At 41.0% G+C, this 21,135-nt stretch overlaps 1 protein-coding gene across 3 annotated transcripts in view; it reads right to left on the minus strand.

Moving 5' to 3' along the window:
- Pde4b (phosphodiesterase 4B) overlaps positions 1–21,135 on the minus strand; it is a 538,982-nt gene that overhangs the window by 114,546 nt on the left and 403,301 nt on the right. For all 3 annotated transcript variants that reach the window (XM_040757097.1, XM_021228452.2, XM_040757098.1), the window contains one exon: positions 3,494–3,688. In XM_040757097.1, coding sequence (XP_040613031.1) covers positions 3,494–3,688 — 195 coding nt within the window. The remainder of the gene's footprint in view (positions 1–3,493; positions 3,689–21,135) is intronic.

The raw sequence follows: 21,135 nt of genomic DNA on the forward strand, positions 1-21,135 counted from the left end.
GCAATCTCCTTTTATTCTACAGGGACAATGCATACAGGAAATATTTCAAAGCCAGCATTTTCCTAGTGCTAGGATTCAATGCCGCAGAATTATGCAAGGCTTTTCACTTTGTCAGAATCTGAATTCATGACTGGTCTGTGCTAGATTGGAGGAGCTCCTGAGAAACAGCTATTCTGAGCCATCCCAGAGGTGCATCGAGGTACCCGAGTGGCCATGGAGAGGTCTCTTCTGCAGAGACACTGGGATGGGGCGGAGGCTACTGTTCGTGTACTGAGCTCAGTTCTTCCTGCTCAGTGACAATCAGGAGAAAGGGCTCTAAAGAGCCTCACTTCATGGGGCTGCAGAGATGGCTCAGTGGTTAAGAGCACTGGCTGCTCTTTCCAGAGGTCCCTGGTTTGAACCCCAACACCCACATGATAGCTCATTCCTGGGAATCCAATTCTCTCTTCTGGCCTTCACTGATGACACTGAACACACATGGTGCACAAATATCCATCCAGGCAAATGCCCATATCCATAAAATAAAAACAGTTTAAAAAAATAAAACAAAGATTACAATGGAATTAGGTAAAAGAAAATGTGTATTTTGTAAAAAAAAAAAAAAAAAAAAACAGACACCTAAACAGGGACTTTTCTTTTTAAGAGCATCAGTTTAGTTTAGATGTGGACACCAGTGTGAAACTGAATTTTCCAATGTGGCTCTGACAAAATAAAGTATCAGAAGAAACTGGACATTATTTGTATCCCACAGCTTCTCATATGGAGAAGTATAAAACCCTCAACTGGCAGACACAAAAGACTTTACAGTATACTTAAATATTTTCAAAACAAAATCTTTTACCCTCATGCAGCAGTAAGATTTTAATGTATCTGATACTAGTATTCTGACTCAGGAGGGGTTATTGGTTCTGTTATCATCTGCAATTTCCCAGGAAGGGTTTGTCTTTATCATGGGAATATGCTCTCCCTACTTATAGTTATTTGTATAAAGGGAGTTTGCTCAATGAGAAGGGTGCTTTCTCTGCAAAGGAGTATAAATGTTTAACTCCTCAGCGTCAACATAAAAAACAACAACAGGCATGATTGAGTGTGACTATGACCCTGGGTTTGGTGGGTAGAGACAGGCAGATCCCAAAAGCTCACTGGCCAGCAAGTCTAGCTCCAAACTGTAACCTTTCAGTTTGGTGAGGGACACTGTCTTAAGGCAAAAAGGCAGAGAGCAGTAAAGGAAAATTACTGACATCCTGCTCTGGCCTCCACATTGCCATCCACATACTCACCTGCATGTAACACACACACACACACACACACACACACACACACGAGAGAGAGAGAGAGAGAGAGAGAGAGAGAGAGAGAGAGAGAGAGAGAGAGAGAGAGAGAGAGAGAGAGAGAGAGAGATTAAAAAGGTTAAAAAGTAAGGATGAGCCGGGTGGTAGTGGCACACGCCTTTGATCCCAGCACTCAGGAGGCAGAGGCAGGCGGATCTCTGTGAGTTTGAGGCAGGGCTGGACCGACAGCCTCCAAAACAATACAGAGAAACCCTGTCTCGTAAAACCAAAAAAAAAAAAAAAAAAAAAAAGATAAGGATGATGCTAGATAGTTTTCAGCATCGAAGCTTGTCTAGAACTGAAGTTGGCAACATGGTAGAGGTAAGCTTGTAAACCTGGGGGACTGTCTTGCTGGTCAGTGAGATGACAAAGAGGTAGAACCAGTGACAGGTACTGGCTGCAGAGACACACAGAACGGTAGTGTCATCAGCTGGAGGCTGAGCTGGCTTGTAACTTTAAAATCATCGCCAAATTTAAAATCTCTCTATAAGTTTTATCCCACACAAGGAAGCAGCAGAATTTAGCCTGGAGTTGAAATACCCTGCTCTGTAAAGGCTGAGTGACTTGGAAATTCACTGTGAGGGTTGGAATGAGTTTTGGAATTAGTAGAGTAAGAATTAATTGAGGAAATACATATATTCCAAATCTAGCCGTTTGTTTGTAAAATGGCATGGGAATGGGTCTGTGCTTACTTTGAGCTCACTGTGTTTCCTTTGCTGTCCCATGATACAATCCAGACTCTGTAGACTTGGCAGTGTCTAAGGTTTGGATGTCAGGCAACCAGATAGCACGTGGAAAGGAACCTGGCCCTCAGCACATGCTCATCCAGTGTGAGCCGCCTCCTGTGCTGTGGAGTTTAGTGTGCATGTGTGTGTCCCTCTTATCACTGCCAGTTAGTGAGGTCTCCCTGGGAGGACACAGACTCTTGAGGAATGAGATCTTGTTTTAACCCACCTGTGATTCTTCATACTATTTCACTCCGTTCTTCTTTAAATCCCCACAGCCTATCACACTGCACAGTGTATAGAAGAGTCAGAAAATATTTTCCAAATGAGTAATGAATGTGAACTTTGGCCCACTCATAACTGGAATGTGTTAGGACCATACACTACCTTTAAAACAGATTTATTTACTTTTGCTTTCTTGTATGCATATGGGTGTTTGCCTGCATGCATGTATGTACACCATACAAGTGTCTGGTGTCAACAAAGAGGGTGCTGGATTCCCCTGAACAAGAGTTACAGGTCACTGTGAGCCACCATGTGTACCAGAAACCAAATCTGGGTCCCCTGGGAGAACAGCGATTTACAGTTAAGTCCGTTCTCTGATCCCCAGGCTAGAACACTTCTACTGAAGGTTGCTCGCAGAGGGACCCTGCAGGGTATTTCCCCAGCTTTAAAGCATCCCTTTCCCCTTTCCAAGAAGGTGTATCTTTTTTTGGTTTCCTTTTTAACAGTGGACAAGAACCCAGTGAACTTTTCCAGACTGGAAATTTCAAGGAGTTTCTGATATTTTTATAACATACAATGGTCAAAACAATTTGTGTGTGCCCGGAAACCTTTTAAGTCATGGGTTTCAGCAACCAGTTTTATATGGGTTCAGACATTTAATAAACAGGCAATACAAACCAGTTGTCATTTTTTAAATAAAAATTAGTTATCTACAATTAGTATCAGCAAAATAACAATACCATCTGTGCTCTGGCTGTTCAGTGTCTCACCAAGGAGCCAGGCAGTGGGACACAGGCATGTGACTGGATGACACCTTAGCTAAATGCTACTGAGCTCAGGCTAGTGAGTGAGAATGCAGGTAACCAACCAATGTTTTGGTTCTGGCCCAAGGCCACATATTCAAGCACAATTTGGAAAAACATGTTAGGGTTTTATGCCATAAATGATTCAGCAATTTGGGAAACAAACCCAGTGCAATTTTTCAGATGACAGATGTGAACTGAATGCTGTGCTTGTGGGGTTTGACTTGTTTTCTTTTTACACCCTGGGGACCCCAGTCAAAACTCTGCAAATCTTGTAGATGGGCGTCTTTGCTCCTTGTTCAGTTGTCTTTCCTTCCTTCCTCAGGGTTGGCAACAGTTGCTGCCACGGCTACCGTAGGGTTAAGGATGAGGCTGGAGCCCAGAGAGGAGCAGGAAGGGCTTTACTTACTGCTCACTTGGAAGTGATGAGTTCCTTGACATCGCTTTTGGTGACAAGTCATAGTCGCTGTCGGAACGGTAGAGGAAGGACTCTCTGCGTTGGCTGTGCCCAGGAAATGTGGCATGAAGTACCAGCCCAGAGGAAGAGCTGGCCTGAGGGTCCAGCGGACTCCGACCTGGGGAAGGGCCATTTTCCACATCAAAGCTTAAAAAGAAAGCAGGAAAAGTCTGGTCACTTGAGTACTGCAGAGGACAGTTTGAATACACGGAGAATTTACAGGCGGTGGCGGGCACTGCAGGCCAGGCTCACCCGGCAATGCTTCACAGAGAGCTTTAGTCTAATGAATTTCCCATTTTGTCCAGAGGAAGCTGAACTCCACAAATTCATTACCCAGGTTCACTGTTAATAAATAGTAACCCAAAATTTGGGCCAAAGGGCAAAGCTCATGACCTCTCAGCAGTGTGAGCAACTGTGACAGATTCAGAATGAGAAGAAGGAAAATCAAAATAGCTTGTTGATGATGAGCAACTCCAGAGGGGGGCATCTAGCACAACTCTAGGTGCCAGACAAAGATATCACGGGAATGAATCTTCCTAGCTGAGTGAGTTCTTCCTCACATAAATATCAGGCTCATTAAAGCTACAATTTGCATATTTCTGAATGTTTTGGGAACAAAGTGTTATCCTGAAAACACTCACTGTCTGATTAGAGGCCCTGCCTGATATTTAATATTCATATGTAAATTTAGCTGCATAAATGATTTAATTAATCTGATAACACCAAATTACTGTCCCAGGCTGCAAAGCTAGGACTCTGGAAAAGAATACCACCATTGACTCTTGCAGAAGAGTGCCAGGCAGATTCTGATCAATGTCCCTCATTCAGGAAGGTGCCCTCAGGCCCAGTGTCATTTTCAAAGCTCCAATCTTGAATGCAAACAGGAGCTGGGCGGATTTTGTACCTTGTTTCTGCTCCATCTTGCTATTACCCTGGAGTTATGTGCCCTTCCCACATGTGCTTTAACCATTCCAGATGTGTTTCTTCTGCATACACAGTGTCAAATGGACAGTGGCCACCTCACCCTGTTCCAGTCAATCACTCACTGCTCCCCTTTTGAAGCTTTGCAGAGAGATTGTGAAAGAGGCCTGGGATGTGGGGCTGGAGATGACCTTTCATTCAGTTCAACCTCAAGAGTCAGCTTCCATTATCTTTACCCAGCTGCCAAAATCCCCTCACTAATCCTAATCTACTTTATTTGCTCCTATTTCTTAAATTTACGAGGTGCTCTCTGATATACTATTTCATTTAATCCTAACACCCCAGCAAGTTACATAAGTTATATAATTCAATTTCACTACAGCAAAGGTAAACAAGACGAAGGAAAAAATATCCATATCTTGTCTAAGGAACCATGCTGGATTACTGGTTTCCATGCAGTCATTAAGCTGGAGGGGACACACCCCTAGACCCTCAACAGCTGTCTGAAGGAGCAGATGGCAGCTGGCCCAGTACATACTGTGTTTCCTTCTACACAGACAGACTGATGTTTAAGTCTGTAAATCAGTGATGGTGAGAGATTCACATTGACTAACACGGAGATGATTCTGAGACTGTACTGCAGAAATGGAGACATGGCTCTGTTAATAAAACTCTTTCTGTGGGAACGCAGAGACCTGATTCTGGAGCCCCAGCACATATGTGGAAAATTAAGTGCACGGGCTCACCTGTAACCCCAGCACTGTGGCAGCACAGGTGTAGAATCCTGGGTGCTCTCTGGCCAGCTAGTCTGTGTACATCAGTGAGCCCTAGCTTAGCTGACAGAGCCTGTGATTATGAGAGACATCTAATGTGGAGTTGTTGTGAAAGATATCTAATTTGGACTTCTGTTCTGCACAAACAAGTGTACACGTGTTTACATAAACATGTACACACAGATACCACATATAAGAATTTTTTGAAATAAATACTGTAATGAAATTTATTTAAAACTCATGAACTGTTTATTTCTAGACTTTTCCATTTCCTACTTTTGAACCATTTTTTGATTATGGGCAACTGAAACCACACAAAGACCACAGAGGAGGGACAGCTACCCTAGTTGCCAGATGGAATACTGGAAGCCACATTTTCTTATTCCATTTCTTTACATCCTCAGATTTTTCAGGCTTCTCTCTTCCCCAGTTCTAGGATGGCATGCTGGGTAATGGAGTACTGTTTCTTTTCTAACCAAAGTTGTAGTTGGTATGTAAGAGTCGGTCTATAACCATTCTTGAATGATCCTTAGGGGACGCCAATGCCAGCCTGAATAAGCCGAAAGGAGGCAGCAGATTGCCTTGAAGCTGTAGCTTTACTTGCGACAGAAGTGACAGAATGCAGGAGTGTGATGCCACCATAGAGACTGCTGACCAAAGCTGCTCTCAGATCCCACTCAAGCGCCCTGAGAGTAAGCAGCTGGCGAGGATCCCTGGGTGAAGAGAAGAGCATGTGTCCCAGCAACTAATATGTACCAGGCCCACGAGAATCCACAGGTGGACCTTCTCAGAAGCCCGGTGGTCTGGGATGGGCAACTTTCCAAGGCTGCTGGCAGGTGCACAGTCCCTTGCATTTGCTTTCTTGCCAGCCTGTCTGGCTCATACTTTATAACAAGTGAAAATATGATGAAGCCCACTGAAAACTTGTCTTATGTGACAACTCTACCAGCTGTTGAGAAACTAAACAGTTACTTTGTGGAAAAGGATCCTTTGTTGCCCCCCAAAATCCCGTAGAACCTGTATGTCCTGATACTGTCTCTGACATCTTTGAAAAAATATTTATTTTTATATGTATGGGTGTTTGCCTATGCCAAGTACCCTTGGAGGTCAGAAGAGAGTGTTATCCCTTGAGAGTGAAGTTACAGATGGTTGTAAACTATCTTGTGATTGCTGGAAACTTTGAAAGAGTGGCTGGAGCTCCTAATCACTGAGGTATCTCTCCAGCCCTCTGAACCCTTCGTAATGGCAAAGAGGCAGGTTCTTAGAAGGTGAAGCAGAGATCGCCCAAAGCCTAAGAGTGGAGGAAACTTTTAAATTCCGTGTGCAGTTATATTGTTATTCATTTGGTGTACATCTTCATAGCCTTTCGATATCAAACCAGCAGAATACTTTTTACAGTGAATATTCAGCCACTGCCCTAGAAGCTCCAGTATGGGCAAGACCAAAAGGTTAGTGTTTGGGATGCCAGGCAGTCTCTAGTTTGAGCATTGTGGTCAGTGCTCATGTGGTACCACTAGTATGACTCTTATCGCTCACTGCACCTGCACCAGCATCTTGTCAACTAGTATGCCCACCAACTCTTGGAATATTCACCTTGAGATTTCTATCAGGGCACATCTATCTTCTTTTCCACTATCAGCATCCATGATGTGCAGAGGCCAAGTCTCCAAAACACTAGCATGAAAGTGAGGGTCTGAGGATGCTCTGTTGAGCTCACTAAGCACATCTGCTGGGGGGAGCTGGAGTTAGATTCCTCTATCTTTCCTCTTTGGTTTTCATTTCTTTTTTCTTTGCCTTGTCTAAACTCAAAAGAGAGCTTGCTGGAATTCAGAAGAAGCCAGGGAGGAGGTCTCTGTTGCAAAGAAGGAGTCTCAGCGAGACAAATGGCCTTTCATATTCCCTGGGGCACTGTTTCAAAGCAACAGTGCAGACATACAGCTTCAGAACAAATGTGAATCACTAACCAGATACCATTCCTAGTCACAGCAAAATTAGTGGGCAGACATCACAATATGTCCTACAGATCGTTGGCCAAAAGGGAAGACTGAAGGCAGCCTTACTAAACAAAATGGATATACCACACAGACAGAAATACAATCAGGATGAAATGTGAATCTACAAAGCCAGAAACAAATACATAAACAGGATCATCATTTATTTAGGGTATTTTCTGTCTCTGCCTTGATCAGGACACACATTTCATTTTCAGGCTTCTTTAGATAAAAAAGTCATTACATAAGCAGCAAAATAAAGCTCTATAAAACATGGGCAAAAGAAAAAGTGTCATTGCTAGCAGTTTAGCATTTTTCCATACAGGTGTGTGTGTGTGTGTGTGTGTGTGTGTGTGTGTGTGTGTGTGTTGTATGTATGGGGAGCTATGTGGGTGAGTGGTGTGTGTGTCAGGGCAGGGGAGGTGTACCTCTCAGCACATGGGTGTGGAAAGCAGAGATCAGTGTTAGATGTCTTTCTCAGCTGTCCCCTCCTTACTAACCTGGGGACTCATTGATATGGTTCTGGCTGGTGAGCTCCAGGCTCTGCCTGCCTCCATCCCTCCTCTGCTCTAGCACTGCAGTTATGGGTAGATGCTGTTTTGTCCAGGTCCTACATGGGTTTCAAGGCTACAGACTCAGGTTCTTCTCCTCAGGCAAGCAATTTACTAACTTCCAAGCCCCATCTGAACAGTTTCATACTGATCTGAGTATTCATTTTATAAGTATTTTTCTATTTATGGCAGTTTCTTGAATTACCACGCTCCATGCACTATTTCATTGTTCCTCTAGCAGCTATACCACAATTTTCAGAACAATTCTCTTACATTTGGTTACTATTTTTGTGATTCAAAGTAGTACTTGTAGTTGGTGTAGTTAAAGTTGCAGATACTTGGACATCTATTATTCATGAAGTTATGCTGACAATTCAGGTAAATTCAGATGATGCTACTCTTAGATTTCTGACTATGTGAGTAGGCCATATGCTCTGGTGGGAGTGGTTGCCCATATCCAATACGTGGACTGAAGTAGTTTTAAGCATACCTTTCTTCCAGGATAAGAGATCCACCCTGATTGCCCAGCCATCTCCCTCATTTTGTGTGCAGCTCCTGTGCATGGTTGAGTCTGGTTTTCCTGGTCCTGCTGGCTTCCTTCGACTTAACCATTGGCTAGCTGTCTAATACCTGATGCCTTTTTTCTGTTTTGTAGTGGGAGACCTCAGCTCCTCAGACAGTGGTAGCAGGAGACACTGTGCATAAGGAGTGAAGTCCCCATACCCGGAAGCACTTTCCCACTCCTGTCTCCAGCACAGGCTTTTTTCCCCTATAATCATCTTGGCTCACCTCTTCCAGTAAATCCTCTCTGGCACTGCAGTCCCAAACTGATGTAGATGCCTACTCCTCCTTTGTACTCCTACACAGTTGATTATGTAGTACAGTTGCTCTCCATATTGTTAAGAGATCAATCCCAGGACACGACCCCCCCATGCCAAAACTCACAGATGTGGGTGCTCAGAGTCCTTATAGGAAATGTCTTAGCATTGATATATAGTCCCCATGCCTCCTCATGTGTAACTCCAATTATTTTTAGGTTATTTATAATATAAAATGTGATGCAAATTTTAGATGCACTGTTAATACAATCTATTCTTTTAGGTATGGTAAAAAGTAAAATTCATACATGTTTGCCACAGATACATTTTTGCCCAACTATTTTTTTGGCTATGTACCCATGGGTACATTGGGCTGACTATTTCATGAAACTACTTGCACACCTCTGTTTAATCAACTCTCCATTTATTTAGCTGCTTCCTAATAGGTTGTCATATTCAAGATAGAATATACCATCTGGTTTTGTGTTCCAGACATTTAGATTTGAATATTGTAAACAACAGACTATTTTTTTTAACAAAAAGGTTGCCTGAACCAATGAAAGATGCTATAATGTTTCTACTAGTTTCTCTCTTCTAACTCCCCATCTTCATTCCAGTTATCACCAGCACCAACTTCAGTTATTTCCTTCAAATGGACCTATAAAGGATATGACTTTATTTGATCATCTTTATGAGGTAATGATGTAAAAGCAAAATTTAAAAGAAACTCAGTTGTGTTTTCCCTGAAACAAGCCTGCAGAGAATCACACTGCTATCTCAGAAGTGGTGACACCTTTATACCAGCTTCTAGGACAGCTTCTACCAGCCTCAATAACCCTCTTCCACCACCATCAATGACCCTCTCCTTATCTCTATTTTTTGAGGAAAGCAGGGACCCTCATCTGCCCCATACCTCTGCCTGTGGCTCCTTCCATTATTCCTTGGAATCTTGGCTAAGGTAGCTCTGGGCTGGTGACACAAAGGAGCCAGCAGGTGGCAGAAGGCACCACAGTTTCTCAGGACTTCCTGGCCTCTGATTTAAGCGGGGCTTGAAGGGAGATGAGAAGTCTACTTTCTGAGTCCAGAAGGGAAAACTGGGGATGAACAATGGAAGCACACGGTGTGCGCGAAGCCTTTGATTAAAGCAGGAGCAGCTCTACCTTCAGGAATTCAAGTTGAACTGGGAAGTCACAGAATGTCCTCGCAATTGTCCCCAGGGTGGTGCTTTCCTGACTCCCAATTACCAGTACAAGCCTGATTTCTAATGAAGCAACATCCTACGAATAGGTCGTTTTAGACCAGGAAAATCTTTTTTTCTAACCAGCTGAGTTTCTTTGACTGACTCTAACAAATATCTCCACTAAAAAGACAAACTACAAAAAAGATTTAAGCTCCTGGGTCAGCAGAGATGTGCAGTGCCCTGGGGAGCGAGCTCTGCCTTTTCCTTTGCTGTCTTTTGAAAAATGACTCGCTGGGTATCATCTGTACCATCTAATCCCCACACTTGGCTAGGCTTATTCTTTTTGACCTATTTGAAGGAGGGAAAGAATGAAGGCTCTAAAGTATAAAACTTCATTTGAAGAATCTTAAAGCATGACCTCTTTTTGTTTCACTGTTATATAAGCTGTGCCTAAGGGCCTTTCCTCCACAATCCATTCTTGACTCAGAATCTGTCATGTTGGACTGTCTTCCTCAGCTTAGGGGCCTCTCTTCCTCCAGACCACAACCTCCTTGAAGCAAGACTTATGCCTTAATTCATTTCTGTATCCCTAGAGCTTAGAGCTGACTCTCAAATCAGAGCACATACATACAGGATTGTTGCATGAACGCAAGAATTTCACAGTTGACATCTCTCATCTGACAAACCAGATCCATTTGAAAACGTTTGGCAGCCAGAGACCACAGTGGAGTACTTGAGTGGAGCTGCTCTGATCCTCTAACATTAGCCTTCCTCTCCATCTTCCCAGCAATATCTTAAGAACTCCATCCTAGCAGTGTCAGTGCCTGTATTCTTTATATAGGTTATGCACATGTAGGGAGGTGTGGTGATATATTATTTATGATTTATTAAAGCTTGCCACCTGAGGAACAGCCTTAAGTTATAGAGATCAGGGAGTGGTGCTACACATCTTTAATCCCAGGACTCAGGATTAAGACATGGATGGGTCTCTGTTGGTTCAAGGTCACACTGACTACATGACATTGATCCTGTCCTAAAAGAAACAGCTCACACAAAAGGGATCTCCGCACTTGGGATCACATGCTTTTAATCCCAGCACTAGGGAGGTGGAGACAGGAGGATATGACTGAGTGCAGAAAGGAATATGAGGAGGAGGAGACAGGAATCAAGAGCCTTTTTGCCTCTGAGATTCATGGAGACAGGACTGCCATTTCAGCTGGGTAGAAGTATGATCTACTGGCTTTGCTTTCCTGATCTTTAGCTTGTAGCTTGAACCCCGATATCAGTCTCTGGCTTTTTTTTTTAGTCTCTGGCTCTTTTATTTGCCATATTACAGGGAGGTTGTTCATAAAAATATTGTCTCAATGATGTTCTATTAGAAAAAATTTCCCCCATTTATACTTAGACTAACATCTTCAAACACTTGCCTAACACTTAATAAAAACAGCCATTTACCTATTTCCTGGCCAGTATTTCACTGTGTTATTTGTTCCTGTAGAGGGTAAGCTAGGAAGGGATATACCACTTCACTCACAATAACAGTGACCCATCTTTCTAGAACTTACCAGTGGCTTTCCAAATGAAAGACTTAACTGTACAAAATTACAGACAGTGTGACGACGACTCCATACCCTAGCCAGAAGCAGAACTTCTCTGGGCTTGGTGACAACAGACACTTGCAGTTCTGCCTTGATAATCCACTTCCAACTCTAGGGCTCTCTTTCCAGAGACCATGAGGGAAATTATGATGGTCATTTCATCTGTGTGTAGGAAACAGCTTCCCATCACTGTGTTTTTCTTTCCCGGGGGTGTTGAAGATTATATTCATTGACAACAGTTCCAGATAGACTTTATCAGAGGGAGTGCTGGAATGCTGAAGGGTTATGACCCTGGGGAATCTATTTTCTAGAGATCACTCTATAGGAAATAAACTGAAACAGGAAATCCCTGATCCCACACTTCAACCTGAAATGAATCTTCAAGGGAAAAGATCTCCGAAGTGCCTCTGAGATGAGACATCTCATGAATATTTTGGTGATAGAAAAAAGATTGGTTTTCAAGTGTGAATTTGTACTAATGGTGATGGTCATTCAATAAATATTGATTAGCATCCACTCTAAGACAAGGCAAGGTTCTTGGCCTGCTGTTACAGCAATATAGGAACAGGCCTCTAAGGGAAGAATTGGCAACAGATAATCTCAATCAAACATGATATTAACAGATAATGATAAATGCTACAAAGAAAATAAATTGTGGCTAGCAGATCCATCCTATATGGTTAAGAGTCCTCTATTGCTTCCCCACAGAGGCACCATCGCTTTCCTCAGGCGGTACCCTCTGAGCTGAGACGGAGCAGGTAGAGTGATAGTGTACCATTGGACTAAGTTGCCTACTAGACCGTTTCTTTCTCAAACTACTATTTAAACACTTTCTCTTTCCTTATAGCATTTATAATAGCTCTGTGCCATTCTTATTTGTTTGTTTCTCAAAATTATCTTCCTTTCTTTTCAATACTAAACCCCAGTAGGACCATCTGTCACACTTACCAATGGACTAACTAGCAATGACTGGCACTTGTCTGGGACACAGAGCTAATTCTTCACAAATGCCTGTCCAGTGGATTAACCAGTGGTTAACTGAAAACCAGAGATGTCCTCGGCTATTCCCAGCACACCAAGATTATTAACTTCTTAGACTTTTGTTCACTTGGGAAGGGGATGACTTACCTATTTCTCAACTCAGTGAGCTTCCACAAAAGTTCTAAAGCAATTCGAATTTAAAATGGCAAATGATATAAAACTTGTTACTGACTTGAAATACTATTTTTTGGCTATTACTCTGAGCTGATTTTGAAAATGAGATTGCTTTTACATTAAGCTTCAGAAGCCATTGGCCTTCCAGAGGCACCAGAAATAAATGAGGGGGATCTGTATAAAAGATGCTTGCAAAATGCCATCACTAAACATTTAAGGAATTTTATATTAAAATGAATTTATATACTCTTTTGGATATCTCCTTTTTAGTTGAGATAGAATGAGTGGAAGCCATGGCAGTAACTCAAATAATAATCATGAAATTGGAAATCAATGCCTCAGCCTCCGGTCTGCATAGCTGCTAATAGTGTTTGCATCAGTTAACATCTGGCCCCAAATGTTATCAGTCTTGAGCTCTGCACCTGCCGACAGCCTGACATTTGGATTTGAAACATGTGCTTTGGAAGAAGCAGTGAGAAAAAGGGGGAGAAAAGACATGAGATAAAGTGGAAAGATGATATTCCAAAGCTTCTTCTTCTCTCTTAGGCTGTCCGTGTAGAAACACTGTACTTCTTTTTCCCAAAGATGCTGTGCACACTCAGTGTGCCACACTGGGTGCTGAGCACTCAATAAATTTACCACCCATTTCATGATCATGATCGTTTCTTAAGGACAGAAGGAACCTTTAAAAAATCTATTTCTTTAAAAATTTAAAAATGTATTTACTGAACATATTTATATGTACTACTTGTATCCCTGGTGCCTGTAGAAGCCAGAGAGAGCTGGAACTAGAGTCATGGATAGTTTTGAACTGCCTAATGTGAGAGCTAGGAAGAGATCCCAGGTATTGAGAAAGAGCAGCAAATGCTCTTAACTGCTGAATTGTCTATGGAGCCTTCGAGAAACTGCTTCTAAGAGATGAGGAAACTGAAGTTCAAAGGGTTCATGTAGAACTTGCTGACAAGCGTTTAGATATTTAACCCGTGTTGATTGCATAAATTAACAAACTGGCCACCTCTAAATGCCTATTCTTTTTTTTTTTACTTCTATAGACAGATTTCATGGTTTTACATGAAACCCTCTACCTCAGGACACACTTGCTCTTTCCTGTATCATCATTTCCATTTTGTGGAATGAACTGGAAGATCTCGATCTAAAACAAACCTGCCAACAAAAAAATGCTGTCCGCGAGTTGCACTGGGCATGTGAAAACTGAAGGCCTTAGTCACCAACAACCTTAAGGGGCAAGGAATGCTAGAGGAAAACCCTTCTGGCCGAAAGTTACACTGGATGAAAATCTGCTTTGCACAAAAGAATGAAAGATTTTACTATTAAAATCTCTTCAAAAGACCATTGAGGAAAAAGTAAAAATTTTAAGATATGTTGTGAGGTTCATAGATATATGTACAAGTAAATTTTATGACAACATTTAGTCAACATATAAGTCAAAGAAGGGGGAGATGGAAGTATGTTATGAAAGATCTTTACAGTATGTATGAAATGGTACTGTATTTCTTTAAGTTAGACTCCAGTAAGCTAAATATTTTACTATAACTTTTATACCCACCATTATTTTTAAATGAGAAACTATACCTAATAAAGTAGTGAAGGAGAGAAAAATGGCAACATAAAATAGACAAATTTTCAAAACAGAAGAGGAAAAAAGGAATACAAGGATTAAAATTAAACTTTACCCAAGTGTACTTCATTCCCTGAGTTTTTATGCAATGACCCCCACCCTGAGTAGTGAACAGACTGGAAGCCACACAGTTGAGTTTCACTAGGCACTGTGGCCAAGCTTCAGCCAACCACACCTGCCACCAAGAGATTAGACCAAATAAAACTAAAGCCAAGCTGTGACCAATCAGGCCATTCTGATCTCACTTCCTTTCTTTGTCCACAAATGCTACCGGCCATGCTATGGAGTGAAGCCCCTCTGATTTTGAGGAAGGCCGCTTAATATGTGAGCTGTTCTTGATGAATTAAATTCTTTTTATTTGTAAAGAGGAGAACAGATAAACAAGGTGACCAAATAACAGCAGGTTTATACTTGGCCATGGTGATATCTTCTAGTAAAACTTATCCAAGTTCTACCATTAAAGAAACATTTCCAGGATGGTTTAAAAAAAAAAACATGTCTCAAGTACAATGCAGCTTCAAATAAGTCACTCTAAGTACGGCAGCAGAAAGAGGTACAGAGGAAAAGATCACAAACAGATGTACCAAGTTGAGGATAATGGAATGAAATGAGAATTGCTGAATTTATATAAACAAGTAGTTTTCACAGCCCCAGATACCTTCAGGAATGGAGATGGCAACATCATAATGATTAAGGAAGATATCTGTGTGGATATGTACCAATCTTAAGTACTTATGTACTTCACCACAATTTCAAAACACACGAGGTAAGATGAACAGATTGAGAGAAGAAAAAAGTCAGAATTATAACCTCAAAGTGATTGGTAAAACAGGGGCACAGTAGCCCAGGGCAGATACAAAAAACCATGAACAACGCCGTCAATTTTGACTAATTGACACTGGGAAACACTGCAATTAACAGTAGTGAAATACACAGTCTTTGCAAGAGTGTGTGGAACATTAACCAAGATATATGATCTCCTAAGCAATAAAATAAGTCTGAGGAAATGTAAAAAATAAAGTCAAGCAAAGTTTGTTCTCTTCACAGAATAAATTTAAATGAGAAATTAACAGTAAGTCCTAGTGTTGTAAAATAAATGTATTCTAAATAGCTCATGGGCCAAAGACCAAATAAAGAAGGAAATAACAAGTATTCTGAACTGAATAAAAATGGAAATCCAGATATCCAGCTTTGTTGGATACAGCTAAAGCAGTATTAATAGACAAGTCCATGGCACTAAACATTTTTATTAGAAAATAAAAATGTAAATGGCTTTAGTACCTAGCTTAAGAAATTGAGGAAATAAGAATAAGAATCTCGAGTAAGCCAAAGCAAAAAGAAAAGTGGAAATGAGTTCAAAGAAAGAGAGTGCTGTCTAGTTCTATTTCAACTCAATACAAGCTGGAGTTATCTGAAAGAAGAGAATATCAACCGAGAAAATGCCTCCAGAAGACAGGGTGTAGGCTCTCCTCTACTGTTCCCCCAACAACATGAAGAATAGAGGAGAGCAAAAAGAGAGATACCTTAATAGAGGGAGCCATTGTAGCTTTAAAGAGAAATCTAGCACTAGGGAAATGTCCAGAGTAACACAAGGATGACCCCAACTAAGGATCTAAGCAATAGTGAAGAGGCTACCTTAAATATCCTTCCCCTATAATGAGATTGATGACTACCTTAAATTCCATCATAGAGCCTTCCTCCAGTAGGAAGCAGAAGCAGAGATCCACAGTTAACACTGAGACAAACTCCTGGAATCCAGTTGTAGAGAGGGAGGAATGATGAGCAAAGGGGTCAAGACCATACTAGGGAAACCCAAGGCATCACTCTGAGAGCTAAGGAACAAGCATAGGTCAAAACCAGGCCTCTTGAACGTGGGTGTCAGTTAGGAGGCCTGGGCAGTCTATGGGGCCTCTGACAGTGGAACTAGTATTTATCCCTAGTGCATGAATGGACTTTGGGAGCCCATTCCCCATGGAGAGATACTCTCTCAGCCTAGATACACGGGGGAGGTACTAGGCCCTTGCCCCTAATGATGTGACAGACTTTGATGATCCAACATGGAAGGCCTCACTCTCCCTGGGGTGTGGGTAGGGGGTGGGATGGGGAATTGGTGGGGAACATAGGAGGGTGGGAGGGAAAGGGAACTGGGATTGATATATAAATAAGATTGTTTCTAATTTAAATATATATATGTGTATGTATGTATGTATGTATGTATGTATGTATGTATGTATGTATGTATGTGTGTGTGTATCGTAGGGTGTAGGAAAGCCTGTTGGGCGATGTGGGCAGGCCTAGTGCATTGCAGGATGTGCCACCCTGGGCTTGTGGCTGTAGGTTCTATAAAGATGCTCCTTCTGGGCATTTTGCTTATATGGTATGGTTTCCAATTTTGTGATTTTTTATGGGATTTCTCTGTGTGAGAATGTGCACTGCTCTTCTTCTGTATGTCTTTCTTTTACTTCTTCTTTGGCCCCCTTTTCTGTTTTTTTCTCCTATTCTAGTTTATTTGTTATCATCATCATCATCAGTTTAGATTCCTGTTTGTTTTCTAATGAGAATGAGAAAATGACAGGATGTGAATTTGGGTGGGGAGGATCTAGGAGAATGGAAGAGGAGAATTCATAATCAGAACATATTCCACAAAACATCTATTTTGAAAACTGGTTATGAAGAAAAGAAAGGAAGGAAGGAGGAAGGAAAGAAAGAAAGAAGCTGAGAAAGTCACAAGGAGCAAGCCAGTAAGCCTCACTCCTTCATGGCCTCTCCATTAGCTCCTGCCTCCAGGCTCCTGACATGTTCAGCTTCCTACCTGACTCCCTTGAATGATGATCCATGATATGGAAAAGTGAAATAAACCTTTTCCTCATCAAGTAGCTTTTGTTCATAGTATTTCATCAAAGCAATAGAAACACCAACTAAAGCAAGAATGGGTAGATATAGTTGTAGGCATTTCGACCGATCAGGAGTCACAGAATACTGAGTGTTACACAGCTCAGGTGTGAAGGTATCCTGGAGCTTGGGAGCCAAGGACTACCATAGGTCGCAGTAAGCTTAGCAGTTTACAGCCCTGTCTCAGGGAAAGACTTCCCCAGTGTATTGGCTCTGCTCTGGCAGGAGAGGGTCTTCCAGCTGGGGATGTTTGCCCAGTGTAGCAGTCTTGCTCTGGCAGGAGAAGGTTTCCCAGGCAAAGTTGCTACAGTTCAGCTCTGTTCCAAGGAGAGTGGAAAGCAGAGAGCAACAACTCTGCTTTGCCAGGGGAAGGTTGCCCCCTGCAATAGTGTTACAGCTCTGCTCGCTCTGCTCTACCCAGGGTTGCCTCTGCTCTAAAAAGGAGGTCTTCACCCAAAGCTCATTGAAGGGGTTTATTGGGATGGAAGAATCTAGGAAAGTGGCTGCCCTCTGCCAGAGTGGCAGAGGACAGCTGGGTAGCACAAACAGCCAGAAGCTGAACAGAGACTGGATTTATATAATATAGGGCTTCCGGGGTGGGGATTGGTCAGATTTTAATCTCTTGCTCAGGGATTGGCTAGTTTTATGCACAGGGTTAGGGTCTGATTTGGCTCTGGTTTTAGGGCCAAAGAGTATTTCTTTCACTGGCCCTTTTTAGCCATTTGGCTCTAGTTTTAGGGCCAGAGTGTATTTCTTTCAGTGGCTCTGATTCCAGGGGCAAAGTGTGTTTCTTTGGCACTGGTTTCAGGGTCAGGGTGCATTTCTTTGGTTCTGGTTGCAGAGCCAAAGTGTGTTTCTTTGGCTCTGCTCAGGGTGTGTTTCTTTGTCTGGTCTTTTTTCCCTACAATAGGTTCTGAGGACGGACTGACAGTAAATAATAGACACATGAGTCCTTTCTCATTTTAACTCTGTCAAGATTTCTTCATTTTTGCTGGTAGATAAGTGTATAAAAATATATTTGATAGCAGATATGTAAAATCCAATGTGAAGCTCAATGGTTTGTACATTATATTCATTGAAATATATATATACATATGATCTGGTTAATATATATTATATACACATATATATGATCTGGTTAATTTCACTGTGTTTTTGTTTGCACGTTCTTTATGATAAGATTTTAATAAATTTTGGAAAAGGAGAAAGAAACTAAATATTGTCAGATTCTTTGAAATATAAAATCTCAAACCTGTACCTGGATTGAGAGTGCGAGAATGAGACAGAGAGAATCAGAGAGAGACTAACTCTCAATACAATGAATGAGAGGGAAGGATGTCAGGGTAGATCTAAAAGCAGAGGAACGGTAAACAATACCATGAATTATGCCAATACATTTGCAACTTCTATAAAGTGGATAATTTCCTTAAACTTATACAAGTTACTATTGTTCACCCATAAAGAAAGAGATAATATGAAGAGACCTGTATCTATTATAAAATTGATTTTGAGATTTAGAACTTTCTTACAAAGAAGATTACATGCAAAAATTTAAGGAAACTGTACTGATTCTACCTATATCAAAAGAGAGAGAATAGTTACAATTCACTTCACAAGGTAAAAACTTTTCTAATATGATTCAGACAAAAAGCACCCCAACAAGGAAATCTACACAGTGTCCCCATATGACAGGTGTAAAAATTCTTAACAAATGATGGCACATCTACCTCAACAGTACTTGAAGATTACTCACAATGGTCAAATAGAGATTACAGAAGAAATATAAGGTTGCTGTAATGCTCAAAACTAGTGCAATCTTGTTATATTAAAGCCTAGAAAATAAATTGATAAACATAGTTATCTCAGTAGATGTATAAAAGTCCAGCATCCATTCTAGATTTTAACGAAAGTTAATAGAAGGGAAATTCTTTAAGTAAATGTTATTTAAAAGACATTTGACATAATACATTTAGGTAAAACTGAATTATTTTCCCTTAAAAATGAAAAAGGAAGAATATTTCTTTCTACTATCTGTGCTCAGTGTTTTGCTGAAGGTTTAAGTGGTGCTGTTAGAGAAGACAAACCTACAAGGCATCAGCATGGGGAGAGAAGATGTAAGATTGCCTATTCCTACATATTGCAGCTTTTCTACAGTAAACATCTGTAAAGGACACAAGTGAGTGGATAAGAGACCTGTGATGTGAACGTCTAATGGATTACCATGTGCCACTACGAATGGATGAACTCCTGATACCCACACCAATCTAGGTAAATAGTAAAGTAATGTTGTCAAGGTAAAGAAGGCACATAAAAGAGTACCTGTTCTAGAATTAATTTGCAAAAAAGCTTTGGAAAATATATAGCCCAGTTTCTTAAACTATGGGTCATGATCAGTGTGCTGGTCATATAACTGAATGTGGGAGTTGAGAAAAAATATTGACCATGGTAAAAGATTTGTGAACACAGTGGCTCAAACATGTAATGGCTCAAACTGTTCCTGGAAGCCTCCAGCTTTGTCGCATTGTGGGACTTCTCTGCAGACTTGGTTCTGAACATGTAATACATTCACTTTGCAGTCCACATGCCATTATCCATGCAACAACAATGCCAGGCAACACAGAAAACACAATGAGACTCAGTATTTGAGACAATTGTATGTATTAAATGCAGTGTTTTTACTGTTCAGGCAAAGTTTCCCTTCTCACAGAAACAATCACTTCATTATGGAAAAGAAAGATTTCATAATCCCCCTATTCTCATTTTCAACATGCATCACACTCATGTGTCCTTGCATTGTATTGTATTGGAATGTTTGAGTTTTTAAATTTTTAACTTGCTGACCTGAGTTTCAAAAAAACTCATTCAGTGAATTTTGGCTTTGAATTAGGAACGAATTGTCAACAGTGTCGGAAATGGCTTCAAATGTATTTGTGTCATTTTGTGCCTATGTGAAGTGGTGTTGTTAGCATTGACAATTTAAAATTGCAATATTGATTGATTCTAAAAAACACTGAAGATGTTTTATGTCCTGCAGTACCAAATATTCAGTCAATATTTACTTCTTTATGTTAGAAAAAAAGCACACACATCTCATTTTCATGTAAATTTTATTTCATCTTGTTAAATGCTAAAATTATATGTCTATCAAAGAATTGTTTCAAATTAATTTATTTATGATTTATTATCAATACATGCTATATAGATAGTAATACAGAATAAATGGGAGAGGTCATCACAAATGGGGCATAGTGATTGCTTTATAAGTGTGTGAATGTGTCTGTGTGTGGTGTCACACACGCACACACACACACACAGAAAGAGAGAGAGAGAGAGAGAGAGAGAGAGAGAGAGAGAGAGAGAGAGAGAGAGAGAGAGATCAAGTAAAAGAGAAAGAAAGCCAAGGAAGGGAGAAGAAATTGAGAGATTTAGGGCAAAGTACATAAAATAATGTTGGATGAAGAAGTCTAATGACCTGAGCTACATCAGGATTAAAGTTAACAAAGTCTTCCTGTGTTTCAGGTTTTTGTTAAATGAGAAGACCTTTGGCTTCTCTTAAAACTAAAAAGGTACAATAATAGGTATGTTAATCTACCTGACCATAACGACTGTTTTACTATCTTGTAGATTCCCACAACATTGCACGTAAATCTCAAACATATGGAATAAAAGTCATGCAAAGATTAAAGCAACTATTTGATCCCTGAGAAGCAGCACTACATGCTAGATGCAATGATCTGACACATGTGGGTTCGTGAGGAAGTGGTGGGGTCGCTGCCTTTTTTCCTGAGTGCCTGTGTTCACCTCAACACAGCACAGTGTTCATCCTCAGTGGGTCAGGGGATTATGATGATGGAGAGGACCGCTTTCCCCAGGCATTGATCAATTCTCAGCCATCATCCTTCTCTAATACCAGGGACATTTGACGCATGCTTGTCTTCATTTAGCTTTCAAGATACTTGCAGTTTTTCTGTTTATTATTTCCTCAGCTTTCCTAGGCCTTTCATCTCTTCCAAAATTCCAAAAGTTGCAAACTTCTTGAGCTTGGTACTTAACCCACTTTTCTTCATGTAATTTTA

The sequence above is a fragment of the Mesocricetus auratus genome, unplaced genomic scaffold (genome assembly GCF_017639785.1).
Source record: "Mesocricetus auratus isolate SY011 unplaced genomic scaffold, BCM_Maur_2.0 Super-Scaffold_100014, whole genome shotgun sequence".
Lineage (NCBI taxonomy): Eukaryota > Metazoa > Chordata > Mammalia > Rodentia > Cricetidae > Mesocricetus > Mesocricetus auratus.